The sequence below is a fragment of the Xiphophorus hellerii genome, chromosome 17 (assembly GCF_003331165.1).
Source record: "Xiphophorus hellerii strain 12219 chromosome 17, Xiphophorus_hellerii-4.1, whole genome shotgun sequence".
Classification (NCBI taxonomy): Eukaryota; Metazoa; Chordata; class Actinopteri; order Cyprinodontiformes; family Poeciliidae; genus Xiphophorus; species Xiphophorus hellerii.
Genome location: NC_045688.1, coordinates 19,761,874 through 19,777,039, shown reverse-complemented (window position 1 = coordinate 19,777,039; position 15,166 = coordinate 19,761,874). Strand labels below are relative to the sequence as shown.

Here is a 15,166-nt window from a genome sequence, read left to right as displayed (position 1 = left end):
ACACACTCAGTGGTGGTTTCATGACAGTGTGAGAGAAACACAGAAAGACTGACTGGGCAAAAAAAGTAATATATCATATAAAAGAGAAACAAAGAAGATATGCGAGATAAAGGTACACAATGAAGGAAGATAAAAGAACTTTTGCCTTTCCACCTCAACTCAAACTTCATACACATTTCATTTAATGCACCACCCGCACACTGCAGGTTCCATCACACCCACATAAACACACACACAATTGAATAAGCAGAGCCAAAACAAAGACAGCCAGTAATTATGAGGAGCCACACACAAACACCACCTACTGCGCCACGCATCCAAAAGCATTATTTTATCTGAGTCCAGCAGAACTTCCTAACACTTCACAACGTCCACAGCAAACATAATGCATTTCGCACACGGGCACATCCAGAGACGCTCACACAGAGGCAGTGACAAAGACAGATACGGCGTATCATCAAGCATCCTCGTAGGTGGTCTGTCTCCTCTCTCTCTCTCTGGCATTCCATCTCTCTCTTTTATTCTGTCTGCTCCACTTCCTTGTTCGGTGTGACAAACGTCGCCTCCAGGATAATGTGGTGGAAGATTAAGCTGCAACTTTCACAACAAGCAGCGTGGGCATCTGATGAATGCTGATGAATTAAAGGTACTTGGCAACAAGCCATCCACCCCAGGCCAGGGTTTTGGTTTCTATTATGTCAACTTAAATCAGTGTTAAACAACAACTTCTTTACTCTGAGCCACTTTGCAGAATTCTGTTCAACTATTTGTTCTTCAAAACTATTTAGAGCAAATTTAGATTTTATCATCACCAAGTCGTACTGGAACAACAAGAAGAAATTCAACTGTTTGACTAAACTGCCCGTTTAGTCAGTGTAGAACTGTTTGACTGGAGAGGCCAGAAGTGAGACGGTTTTAGACAAACTAAACAAACTGCACAAAAATGTCAAACTTTGCACATAAACATAAAGATAGAACCCTAAACAACTTGTTTTTGACAGTTTATCAGCAAAAGTAGTTGTTTTGGGGTTTCACATCCTGCTCCTTCACTAAGAAGTCATGATATACATTTGGCTCCAAGGTGAATCCCTTAATTTTTTATCAAATACAGCGCCACACTAAGTGAAATCATCTACTTGTGTCTTGTCTACACTAAGACAAGCTGCAGTGCTGCTGACTTCCTTCATCTGCTCCTTGTTAAAGTCTCCAGCAGTTTGACCTGGGGTTGTAAAAGGCCTCCCTCTCCTTGACAGAGAGTGTGAAAGAAACATTTATTATAAAACATACAGTACAGACCAAAGGTTTGGACACACCTTCTAATTCAATGAGTTTCCTTTATTTTCATGACTATTGACATTGTAGATTCACACTGAAGGCATCAAAACTATGAATAACAAATGTGGAAATATGCACTAAACAAAAAAGTGTAAAACAACTGAAAATACCCCTTATATTCTAGTTTCTTCAAAGTAGCAACCTTTTGCTGTGATTACTGCTTTGCACACACTCTGCATTTTCTTGATGAGTTTCAAGAGGTAGTCACCTGAAATGGTTTTCACTTCATAGGTTTGCCCTGTCAGGTTAATAAGTGGGATTTCTTGCCTTATAAATAGTCATGGAAATAAAGAAAACCCATTGAATTAGAAAGGTGTGTCCAAACTTTTGGTCTGTACTGTACATTAATGATCCTGACTCAGAGAGGACTCTGCAACAGAAAAGCTAAAAACAAGGAAAGATATGTATGTCCATCATGTTGGAAATGTTTTTCTTGGAAACTCCTCTGCCTATAAATGTTTCCTGAACTATGAATAAAAATTTCAGTACTTACAAAAAAAAAATAGTGAAAATGTTTCTGTAAGCACTTCACAGCCAATTGAATCTTTTTCCTTCCCGTATGCACATACAGTAGATTAAAGTAGCACAGATTTGTAAAAATGCAAACAGAACAAACAAAAGCCCCGAGGGACAAATGCAAAATGGCTAGCTAAATCTACAGTCGGATGAAGTTTTCTCAAGTTCGCTGATTTAAATTTAACAGGGAGGAAGTAAGTAGAGAGAGAAATTAGAAATGAAGACAAATGGAGAATAGAAGTGCAGACATAAGTGCAGACCTAGGTGAGGAGGGAAACCCAAGAATAGGAACAAGAAAATGGCAAACTAAGGAGAGATAGATGTGTGACAAGGGCAGGAAGAAAAGGAGGGAGGCAGAAGAGGAGTACAACATACCATAAAAAGACAGCATAAAAGTTTAATGCCCTCACTGTTACAGAGCTAAAGGAAGCAATACAGCAGAAAACTGAGGAAAGATAAAGAAGCTAAACAGAAGTAGAGATATGAGGAAACAGAGTAAAAGAGTGTAAAACCCAAAGTGGAGATGGAGAGGCCAAGATATGCAGAGAAAGATCTCTCTCCCTTTTCTGACCAGAAAAGAGCAACAACCCATACTTACTTGCATTTAAAATGCCTGAATGGTGATTGCATCACAGTCTCTGCTCATTTATTATTCAACAGAACAGAACAGAGCAGGCTTTAAATAAGATGCTAAAGGCTGCGAACCCTGCAGCCTCCAGCCAGAAAGCAGAGTCACATCTAAGAGGAGGATAGTGAAACTAATTGTGGGAAACTGTGCCACGATTCTGTATTATTCCAAAGCTACGCTAATATTTTCACAATAACTGAGGTTAAATGTGTAAACTGGCAGGAGACTGTCATAGTCACACCCACAGTTTCACTTCATTTCACCTTTCAAAGCCTTTAAACGTCTCCAGATCGTTGGACTGAATAAATATTCTTCTTATCAGAGTAATGCAAATCAATCCATCCATCCATCCATCCATCCATCCATCCATCCATCCATCCATCCATCCATCCATCCATCCATCCATCCATCCATCCATCCATCCATCCATCCATCCATCCATCCATCAGCTGATAGACCCAGACATCCCTCTCACCAGACATCCCTTTCCCCAGCCGCCTGGAGGAGCTATTCTAGAATCCCAGGACATTTGTAGGTTTTCTCCAGGTACTCCAGCTTCCTGCAGCAGCCCAAAAACATAACTGTTGGGGATCTCTAACTGTGGATGGTTGTGTCTCTGTGTGTCCCACCTCTCGCCCAATGAGGAGGCAGACACCACTTTGCAAGCATTTCCATTACTGGTTTTCTGGCCCACTGCTGGCTTTTTGAGCAGGACTGAAGTTTGATGTGAACAGACTGCTGTTACCTGTATGGTTCATGAAACTCAAGAGGGACTAGTATAATATTTAGAACCACAAAGGAAGGAGCAGGTAAAACCCAAGTATAGTTTTACCTGCAGGAAGTATAGTTTTAGTATTTACTATTTACAACTCAACTGAACTACACATGCTCTGTAATAATAAATCAGCTGTTCAAATGCACAAGCATTCCCCCAAAACCACCATGAAGTAGCTCTTGCACACAGTAACAGTTAACAGAGAACCACTGCAGCAGCTGGAGACGGGCCTTCGAGCCAGAACCTCAGCCATCAGCCTCCTAATGGAAACACAACAGGTTCAGGTTCTGTGTGGAGAGGAGCGAAGTCCAGCCACACAGAGCCAGGGGGAAAGGGGCAGAAGTTGTTTGAACGCCACTAAACAGAAAATGAATGGACAGCAAGTGGCAAATGAAAAAAAGAGCGAAACAGACGCAATCTCACACTGAATGCCCTGCAGCTCTCTGAGCTCGTCTTGGGATGGAATTTGCACCAAAATGCAAAATGATAGTTGCTCCTTGTTGATTGTACACTAAATAACTTGTGTTTAAATGCAACACACACTGTTTAACTGCTACTTTTATGATAATGAGTTACAAATTCTGCCAATTTAACAACATTTTTATGGAGGGTTTTTAGCACTGCAGGCCTGGCCTGAAAAGAAAACTGTAGATGCATCTCAATAAACTCATTTTATGTAAAGAGTGAACTGAATTTACTCTTAAACATTGAAATATTTATTTCTATAAATTGAAATGATTGTGGCTTACAGCTAATGAAAAAATAAAATTCAGTTTTCTTCACAAGAATTCTCAAAAGAGTATCTGATTTGATTATTTGAAATAAATGCTTGAAATGGTTATGTCACTCTGAAATAAATTCCAATTTCACTAATGTTTCAAATTTCTAAGATTTAGCTTTAAATGATAAGCTGATCACCTGTAGTCCAGAACTATAAGAACACAACAATATGTGGAATATTTAAAACTTTAAAAACTGAAAAAGACTTGCAAAAGATAACTTGGAAAGTAAGTTCTATCTAAGTACAACTCCATTACAAAGTTGCATCACAAATGTTCAATAAAAAAGATATTCTGTGCAAAAAGACGAACCCTGGTTGGTCATCCTGAAAATGAAATGACATAATGACAGAGTGTCTCGTTACTCACTGCTACTAAGGGAAATAAACATCCACTTGTGGCTTCAAACTGCCAAAACCTGCATGGGGCACAGACCAGTTTGGGTGATGGTGAAGGAATTGAAGGACCGAGTTCTTAATAGAACAAAATGAAACAGTAGAAAACAGCGACAACAACCATAAAATCTCATGTTGTCAAAAACCAAAAGTATTCCTGGAGAAAATGAAAATCTTCTCCCTTACCGACAAAAAGTTACAGTTTTCTGCATCTATTTAAAACAATGTCCCGTTCCACTGCACACAGTCAGGTGACTGTTGATTAGAGTTCATAGTATTTGACAATCAAAGCAGCAGTTTTACAGTACAGCTATTGTGACCAAGACCAAACCCAGTGACCTCCAGATGTGAAAGCAGGGGTTTTTACTCCAAAATTGTCATATCAAAACATCTACTAAGGTATATGCAACATTACAATGTCATGTAGTGTTCTACTTTCTCTATGAATCAAATTTATCAGTAACTGTAGACCATTATATTATACAAAGCCTCTTCTAAGGTGTGTTCCTCGTGTTTTCACAACACAGCACTACTATGATTAAAAACATTGTATAACTTCACTGCACATTTAGCTTCTGTCTCAACTCATCAGTGATACATGCTGGATCAAATTCTGATGTTTGAAAAAGGAGGCAAGGAAGCAGCATAAAGCATTAGCCTCGCTGCATGCAGTTAGCCAAGCTTGTTGTGATGTCTGGCTCTTTTCCATCCACCTTCTCATATGTTTTTCTCTCTGAACTTATTGCTTTGAGTGACTTAACTGAGTTATTTCATTTCTCTTGCTCCATTTTCCATCTCTGACTGATCATCTTCTACTCCCACAGCTTGACTGCCAATCAGGGGAACTTTGTAACAGCTAGCTGTGTGACAGGGTGATAGCTATGGAGGAATTTTACTGCCATAAGTCAAGAAGAGTACACATTTTCAGTTTGAAAACAGAAATTAATTTCTTTGTTCTCAAAACTTGTAATGTTTGCACTCAAAACTTCTGCTCTCTCAAATATTGTCTGTACTCTCTCAAATATTTGTAATCGCGCTCAGATTTTCTCCTTGCGTGCAAAACTTCCCTCTGCATGGATTAACTTTCTGCTTGCAAACCTCTCAGCTCGCCCTTTCTGCTCTCTCTTGAAACAAAAAAGTACCGTTGGTTCCAGGCAGTAGAATGAAGGTGTTGTACTGTGCGGTGGGAGCCTCCTGGAGGACACTTTTGTTTCCTTCTAGTGGGTGTACCTGTGTGGCTGTGTCTGTCTAGATAGATAGATATGTATCTATATCGATCTATAGATACGGACAATCTATAGATCGATAGATACTAATAGAAAGTCATTAAACTGATAAAAATCAATAACCATTATTTTGAAATCAGGCTATGACTATTTACACTGTAACTAACCTCTGCAGTGCCACTCAAAAAAAATTGTTTTCAGCACAGTCTGGGTTTTCTCTCATTGACTCAAATTCTCTCTGGGTGATTTCTGACTGAAGTTGTGAACAATGAAGTTGATTTTCTGCTCTGTTTTAGAATCGTAGTCTGCCTGTAGTTTTAGTGATGGCAGCAGAGGAAGTGAATGAAGCTGTTCAGTCCATGTTGATCATGCTTAAAAATATTAAATTAACAAACACCCGCCTCTTTCGGATTTGCTCTTCTCTCTTCACAGTGGAGGATGGTTTTTTACGGCGCAGGCATTTTCTGGTTATCATCAAACTGGTACTTTACGTACGTCATGGACAAACATTAGAGATTGGGTAAAATTTAAAACTTCAACACTGTATATGTGTAGCAAGTGTGTAAAACTGTTTATATTTCACCTCAAATCCATCCTCATTACCTGTGTATATTTGTTTTTCTTAGTTTTTGAATTGTATTTTATTTTGGCGGAGAAGCTTTTATTTTCTTGTTTCCTGTCTCCTTGTCATATCCTGTGTGTTCGCGCTGCCCTCCTCAGTTCGCGCCAAGTTGCGCTGGGGAGAGGTAAGCGTACAAAGTTGTCTTCTGTTTGTCTGTTGAAGTATTCAAAATGTCCTTAAAAGTATTTTTGCCAAACTCGCAAGTTTTTATATGTTGTTCCCCAACTGTTTTATGTTTAGCGCAGCACTGTACTGGGCACTTAATTCCCACGTTAAGGACATTTATTGAGTTTACCGTGCCAATGTGGTCATTTTTGTTCTTTTGATTTGTTAAGGTGTGTGTGGGAAGGCCAGAGCCCAAGAACTGGAGTGCTGATGCATTTTTGTTTTAAACAGGTATGTGAGTTGCTTCAAAATGTTATCTGAATGTTAGATTAATGTATTTTGTATATTTTCAGTTTGAATTATAAAATATTGTAACTAGTGGGCAGATTATTTTTGTTTGGGTCTTATTTTAATTGTTTTGACATTTTACTTTATTATTTGTGAATGTCAGAGAATTTTGGTTGGTTTTACCACAGTCCTGGAGTTCGCGCCAAGCTGCGCTGGGGAGAGGTGTGTGTGGGAAGGCCAGAGCCCAAGAACTGGAGTGCTGATGCATTTTTGTTTTAAACAGAATAAATCTGCCCTACTGCTGCAATACACCCTGGTGTCCTCGTCTGCTGGTTCTCTTTGCCTATACACACAACGCAGAGTACATGTACAACAGATGAGTCTGATGAGAGCGGCTACATATGCCTCCAGGAAGCAAATGTTTCTCAACAGCCGGAAGCCCAGAATGCTATAACACCACATAAAGGATATCTTTCTAACTTCACAAGAACTGTGCATTGACATTTCCTTCATTTCTACTGCCTCACCCAGACCATACCTTAAAGCTGTTACCAGTATGCCTGACTCTAAACCCTAAACTTAACAGGGGTCAGGGCACCCAGAAACAAACAGCAATTTTTTTAACGGGTTTTGGACCCCATAAGGTGAAGTTGGTCCTCACAACGTAGCATTTGACGGAAAAATGGGCCTCCAAGGTGAGAAATGCTAAACAGACACATGCGCGCACACACATAGTGTCCTTTTCTCAGTGACTGACAGCAGTAACTATATGGTTTTCTGTGACAATGACAAAGATAGTGGCTGGGGGATCATGGAATCAACCTCCAGGTTTTAAAACTCTGAGCTCCTCCACATACAAAAAAAGACCAGACTTACTTTACCTCCACAGTCCCATCATCTCCTCCATGTCCAATCACTGTTCCTGCATGAATTTCAACTCCTACCTCTTCACTCATCCTCTCCTTCCTCTCTCTGCCTGCCTCTCCTGCAACGCTGCCATCCCCTGACAAAGCCTTGAGTGGATGCCAGTCTCCCCTGCCTCCCCCACCCTTAGAGCCAGCTGACTTCCTGCTAAAAATAAAAGCCAAAAGAAGAATTGCACTAAGTGAGAGGGAGTAGAATGGGGAAGGACTGGACTGGGAGGAAGCTAGCTGGAAAATGTGAGGGAGAAAGAGGAATGGGAAAAAATGAAGGAGATAGAGAAAGGAAAATGGAAAGGAGAGATGATGGGAGGAAAAGGCAATGAAAGTAAGGAGAAGGTAAAAAGTTTAGTAGCAGAATCATTTGTGACCGGGGTTAGGGGTCAGACTACAGCTGATCACACTCTGAATCTGTTCTGCACAAGAAGCAGCAGGAGTCGCATTCATCAGTGAAAAGGCAGCGAACAGAGCCACATCATAAATATTTATATGAGAGGAGGAAGACAGCAGAGTTGCAGGGGAGGAGGAAATAATAGGAAAGGAGAAGAGCGATGAAGGAATGGAGAGAGAGGAGTGGAACTTCAGAGGTGGCAGCAGGTGCTTTTGGCTCACTTTACCTTCTTATCCCCATCTCTCCCATTGGCTGGCCCGCTGCTGGAGCACAGCAACTCACCGAGCAACTTGCACTCCCTGCAGCTTTTATATACTTGAGTGGGTAAACAGGGGAAGGACAGGATGCCCCCCTCCCCCGTCAGAAAGCGAGATGAACACACAGAGGCTCACAGACTCACATAACAGACCTGGCCAGAGCTAAAAACTGTTGATCCTGTTGAACTGCCACCTGCCTGTTTGGGACCCTCAGCAAATTCTTCTCTTTCTACATATTTACTAAACTGGTAAGTTGGATTTAATTATGTATTGAAATATGTTGACATAAAACATTGCAACACAGATTCGACTGTAAATCCACTGAAGTGAAATGAATTCCAACTAAGCAAAATCAAGTGAATTCTGCCTTACTCAAACTCATCCTTAAAAGCCCAAAGTTCAACAGACATTCGTGCTCATGGATGACACGGGTTAAAATCTGACCTGAAGGTTCACATTTCAGCCGACAATGATACCCTCAAAAAAATTAAGCATTTTGTAAACCTTTTGTTAAAGTTTTCACTGTCAACTGAAGTCATTTCAGTTCAGTCAGTGAACATCTGAGAAGTTTGGATGCAACAAAGGGTTTCTTTTCTGTTTAAAGGTTTAGAAAATAAGAAAGCAGAGATTCTGCCCTGAATCTAAAAATTCTCTGAGTGTACTCAAACGTCCTTGAGCTTATAACAGAATAAATAAAATCAGATAAGAGCTGAACTTACAAAATACACAAGAAACACATCATACTGAGAAAATGAACTGAAATAAACAGTGATTGTTTTATTTTTTTTTACTTCTAAAGTTTTAAAAGGTGCTGCATGTGATTTGTACTTAAACTGCCTGTAGAATCCTAGTGGTGAAATTTAAACACCTGAGCCACAGTAGTGCTAGAGTCAAGGCTTTACTAACCTAGCCAGTCATTGAACTTTTTGACCTCAGAGGGCAGCCCAAGCTCGGTGAAATCTCCAGCATGAATGAACACGTCTCCGTACGGCATCTGGATGGCGTCTGTGCGTGAATGAGTGTCTGAAATACACACGAAGCGTGTGTAGCCTGGAGGTTTGGGAGTGTCGTGGGGCATCGGGTCCACCCTGAGAAGGAAGAAATGAGCAAAGTCAAGGTTGAGTTTGAGGACCATAATAAAAGTGTCACTGCATGTGTAAAGTGTGCAGGTAAATAACAGTGTTCGCAAAAGTTCTGCAGTAGCAGGCTGACAGGAAAAGAAGTTTAAATTAGTATCCAACCAAAAGAAAAAAAAAACATCCCCACAGACTGAGGAAGCAAAGGAAGCAGGAGACTTGGGAAGAAGTGGGAACGAGAGGCCACAATAAAAGCCCAGCTCAAAGACACACTGAAGCAAATGTACAAAAATAGAAAAAGAATAAAGTGCAGATATAGAAAAGTGTAGAGTCCTGTGGGATTTTCAGTGAGCATGTACATTCATCTGGTCTCCAGGGAACCAGGGAGATGGTGAATAACCATGGCCCACTTTAGGAAGTTTCCTCCAGCTACGGTTCCACACAGCCCTTTCTCCTCCACACTGTCGTCCCACCACATCCTAACCCCCCATCACCGCCACCCACCATCCAACTTCTAGAATGTAAGAATCAGGATGTTGGTAAAAAGCAGATATCCACTACATGAATCTCAGACAGTCATGAAAAGTAAAGTAAAATGAACTAAGCGCAGTAAGAAAATGCTAAAGTTCACTTTAACATTTTCATTCCACTGACATGCTAATGAATATGGTCCTCAACTGGCAGAATTACTTTCTCATAATAAATATATATGTATATGTACATATATTTTTATTCTGTCTATAATTAGTTTCATTACACAGAAACTGGCAGATGCTTCAGACTCTATTAACTATACAAGATCATTTCTTAGGCTGCAGTAACTTTTATAAAAATGTGTCTTTTAGATATTTGTTTAAACCACCATGTCCTGACAGAATGGAATGAGACAGAAAGCTATGAGCTACTCCGTCTCCTCTCTGTGGTTCTACAATCAATCAGAGCCAGGAGGGGGACCGTCAAGAGAGGACGGGTCAGCTGCTGGACAGGTCAGCTGCTGGACGTATCAGCTGAACTGTAACTAGAGCATTCCTACGACACAAAGCTGTAAGAATGATCCAAAATGTCTTTATAAGGGGAAACATTAAAAGTTATTTTTACTGTAATAAAAAGTCTACGTCCTGCAGTAACCCTGTACCACCAAACCGTACACACACACACTCAGCCCAGCACCTTTCTGCTGCTAACATCCAAACCCTGACTCCTCCACATGACATGTTTCCACAGCTCCAGAGTCCAGCGACGGACAGAGAGCACTCACTCATGTAAGGCTTGGAAATGACTCAGCAGTGAAAATCCATTCCATGAAGCTTTCTGCTGTTCTTTACCCATGTGAAGACTACATGAAGCTTGGAGGACTGTAGCTACAGAAACGTGTTATCCACTGACTGCTCTGACAACACCGTATGGCACAGTTGATGTTGTTACCAATCACTTCCACTTCGTTATAATACGACTAACAGCTGACTGTGAAATATTGGGAAACTCATTGGAGTGGTATCCTGTCATGGTGACCAACATGGCCGCAGCTTTTCTTCTCCAGACTACTCACATGTGGACATGCGGTGGCTGGAAGCGGCCCTGGTTGATGTTGTAGAAGGTGAAGGCCTGTGTGGGGTTGGTGCTGTACTCGTCTACCTCCACAGCCGCCCTGCTGCCTCGCTGAGTGTGTGACTGGGCCTGGGACTGCTGCCGCCTTGCCGCCATGATTTCTGACAGTGTGAAGGCCATAGTTGTCTGTGGTGTCAGCTGCTTGGTGCTTTTGGTACTGGACAACGAGCGGACTGGATAGGCCAGAGGGGAGACTCTTGTCCTCAAACACAAGCTGAGCTCACTGTGGCTGTAATCTGTGGCGGGAACATGGCCTCCTGTTCCTCTGCTTATTGCAGCTCCTCAGCACCTAAAGGGATTACAAAGAACAGAATTCACCCACAGAGCTTTGGATAGGTGGGATCTGTAGCTAAACATTTACATGAGAGGGTATTTCCCAAAACACAAACACATTTCTGTGACAAACTGGAGTTTTTATTAAGTTTTAAAATAACTATTTAGTAATGATATTCTATAACAATGTCCTGTCCTGAACTCCTTTTTATCAAGAACTGCTAATTCGTCTCATTTGCTCTGACCGTTCCTCTTTAAATCTCTGTCTGGCTGTTTGGTTAGAAAGACTGACTGGTCCATCATGATAGATGGAAGACACAGTTTGAAGGTTTGGGGTCAGAGGTCATGTGTTAGTTGAGTTGTTGAGATGCAAATCAGCATCTCCCAGTTGTAAAAACAAGACCTTGTTGTCTTGGTTATGCAACATAACAACTGTTCAAAAGTAAATGAAACAAAGTAAGAGCAAAATAGAATAGAATAGAATAGAATAGAATGCTTCATTTAGTTGTGCAGAAGCACAACACAATTTCATTTCAGAGCCCATCCAAAGGGAGACAGGTGCCTGGGGCTGCAGCCATGGAGGCATTGCTCATACTTCCAGTTGCACAGCATCCAAATGCAAAGTGAAGAACTGTCCAAACATGCAATGAATCAACCAAAGCAACCATGAAAAGTCGACAAACAGAACAAATCAAACCAATACAACAGAGTCACTTCAGAAAAGAGGCAGAACAGGAGGTGATCCTGGTATCTGCTTCTTCTTTTTAGAGCACGACAGAAAAGTAGCTCTGCATGTTTAATATGGGGCGACTTGTTCTACAACCAGAACAGCTAACGTTTTGCAAATTACCCTAGTGTAGTAATTACATGTTTAAAAAGATTAATGAAGTTCCTCTTATTCCTAAACAGTTTCTGAAGAAAACACAAAATATCTTCATATTTCATCATTTGACTCCATTTGTTTGCCAGATTCTCTTAAACTCTTGAGAATACCATGGCTGCTAAAAAAGTTGACCCTCTGCAGGCATCTTGATGGAAAGTTTAGTGAAAGGAAAAGCTGTGGTTTATTAACCACACCTTCAACAAGACATAACCATAGTCTTGACATAATTGTAAAGTAAAGCACAAGGCGAGTGGTTTATAACTGAGCATGTGTGTGTCCTCCTGGCCGTCCAAACACACACATTCTTCAGACTCAAAAAGAAGGGGGACAACTTTGAAAAGTGTCCACAAGTTCTACTTGGATATATGACTGTTATTTGCTACAGCTTCACATTATGTTATAATGTTATTCCCTCATCAAAAGCACACCTGGAATGTTGCCTTGATTCTTTCATGCATGTTTGCGAAATCCTTTAATCTCTAGTGGTCTTTCCTCAACAACAAAAAGCAAAGGAATGTTCACTCAGAGAGGCACAAGAAGCCTTTCATTTTTGAATTACCGAGTTCCTTGAATCACCTTAGAATCGTACCTCCTCATCCCCAGTTTTGGCTTTTTATACTAATTTCTAATGTAAATTTATATCTGATTTAAATAACATTTTATTTCTATATGCTTATTTTTCTGAGTGAAAATAAACTTTTGAATAGAAGAGTTTCCATGATATTTGCAAAACAAAATATGATGTCCAGCTACTGGAAAAAATACAGTAAAATGAATCAACAATATGTTTTTTGGAAATGTCAACAAGAAGGGAAGTTGTTGGTTACATCTGCTGTTTTTGGAGTGAAGTAAAAACTGATCACCATTTTGTCTTCTAAACATTTTTAAGCTCTAATGAACGACCAGCTCCACCAGCTATACTCAGCATAAGCACAGAAAATCTTAATGTGTGATCCTTAAATGTTTCTCCAATAGCTCTTGAAGTTGTTGCAATTGTTTTCAATATGCAAATTGCATAGAATGATTCTGTCATAACAATAAATTTTCAGTACATTGTGCAGCCCTGGCAGCAGTGAACATTGATAAGCTGCCATAGAAATGTCCTAGAAGTGATTCATTCCATATGACATGCATACATGATGAATAATACCTTTGCAGATTCCTTGATTGTTCTGATACCTCAGTTTTTTTTGTTTTCCTTTTTCTTGTTTTGCACCTGTGAGCCTTTTTGCTGTTCCAGTCTGTATTTGTCAGATTTTCAGTTTATCATTCTTTTCTAATATTCTGCTTTCTTTGTCATCTCATCACATCAAGCTTTATCACCACCACTTTTCTTCAGAGTCCTTGTGTTTGAGGCAAGTACATTGATTTTCTACTAACTCTACTGGTGCTCTGTGTCTGAACTGACCTCCTCTTCTGAGTTATTATTCAGAATCTTATTTGTCTTGATTAAAAGAAAGACAGTCAGTTCATTGAAATATTTTATGCCACCCATTTAATAACATTAGTATTAATATTAATAATGTTATCAATAGTAGTATGTTTGTTAGGTCAAAAATATGTGTCTTGGTAATATCAGCTCTCAGTGTCATTCTGATATTACTGAAAAGTATCTAACTAAATTCAGCGGATTTTGCTGCTGTCTTCCATTACAGTGTACATGTAGAAAAATAAAAAATAAAAGCTTTAGCAGCAGCTACATTTTCAGTCACTCAGAAAGCACAGCCTTCCACATTTTCACCCAACCAACTGAATGAAAAATAAATCTAGAAATTTGTTCAGCTCTCAAATGATTTCATATTTACAGATGTTTTAATGAATGCTTTCATATTTTGCTAACATGTTATGAATCTGCAGCAACATTTAGTTCCTGTGAATACAGCTTTTGACAAGCTAGAGCCTGAACAGGATTTGGTAGATTTTGCTGCCTGTCCCTGGTGTTAGGCCCGTCTGCGTGCGCCTCATCTATTAAGACACAGATTCAGTCCTGCAGCTCATTTTTCACTGGCTGTTGGAAGCAGAGCGCAGCTACTGAGAGGTGCTGAATGATGGCAACAGTGTAAGAAGAAGGCGATAATTTGGGGACAGGCGGCTTGGCGGAGTCCACCTGGACCGCCGCGCGATGTCGGCGTGCCATCTCGATTCATCATTCACTGCAACCTCACACGCTGACAGCCCACTGATGAGACAGAAACACACTTCACACTTCACACTGCGGTTGTTTGTCACAGGCGAGTCCCAGCATGGCTGGTGGATGTGTTTCAGGGTGTGTGTGCATTCTGTGCAGAGCGGATGAGCATGAAGGCCTGTGCATGCATATTTAAAAGTGTTTCTGTTGTCATGAATGTGACAGTGACAGTCCCTCACACTGTTAGTGTCAGACAGAGAAATGCATTAGCAGATGCTGAGTGTCTAACACTCTGGGCTCAGATGCAGCTGTCTTGATCACGTACGCGACTCAGAACGACTGAATCTTGTTTTTACAGACTCCCGTGTCGACTCTTCTCCCAGGTTTAAGTCATTTTGAAAATCAGTTTTGGACTCAAACGTAACACCATCTGTATAATTAAATATTATATGCATACCGTAATCTTACTCTATTTTCACATTTTTTTGCTGAACGTTTTCACCTTATTGTATGTTGAAGTTCTAGAAAGCAGAGATTTTCCTCTGTCTCTTGTAATTTAATCCTGTTTGATGCCTGTTAGAATGACTTGAATTATTCCATATCTCTAATAAAGAAGAGTGTTCTGCAGGCCTGCCACAATAACAAGTTAATAAATAATCCCAGACGTTATTGTGATGAATAATAATGTTGTTGTTTATCACAACAATATACTGTATTACAACAATATTACATTTTCAAGTAAAATAATGGAGATGGCACATTAATGCAAGAAAAGATCAATAAGCTTTCAATTCTAATGAAGGTTTCACACTGGAATTGGAAGAGATTTTAAATACCCAAAATAAAAAGACAAAACAACAAAAACAACAAATAAAATGAAAAATGAAGTCTTTGTAAATAAAATTGTTTTTCAAAAAAGGGAGTAGTTAAGACAAAAGCACCAGACGGAAGACTTTTATCA

At 40.1% G+C, this 15,166-nt stretch overlaps 1 protein-coding gene across 2 annotated transcripts in view; it reads right to left on the bottom strand.

Moving 5' to 3' along the window:
* LOC116736776 (metallophosphoesterase domain-containing protein 1-like) overlaps positions 1–15,166 on the bottom strand; it is a 77,111-nt gene that overhangs the window by 55,057 nt on the left and 6,888 nt on the right. Inside the window, exons 2-3 of one of the 2 annotated variants that reach the window (XM_032589524.1) lie at positions 10,863–11,210; positions 9,144–9,325 (exon numbers count right to left, since the gene is read on the bottom strand). In XM_032589524.1, the coding sequence (XP_032445415.1) occupies positions 9,144–9,325; positions 10,863–11,041 (361 nt within the window). In that variant the 5' untranslated portion in view covers positions 11,042–11,210. Of the gene's footprint in view, positions 1–9,143; positions 9,326–10,862; positions 11,211–15,166 lie in introns of those variants that run through there. The other variant, XM_032589525.1, reaches the window with a different exon arrangement.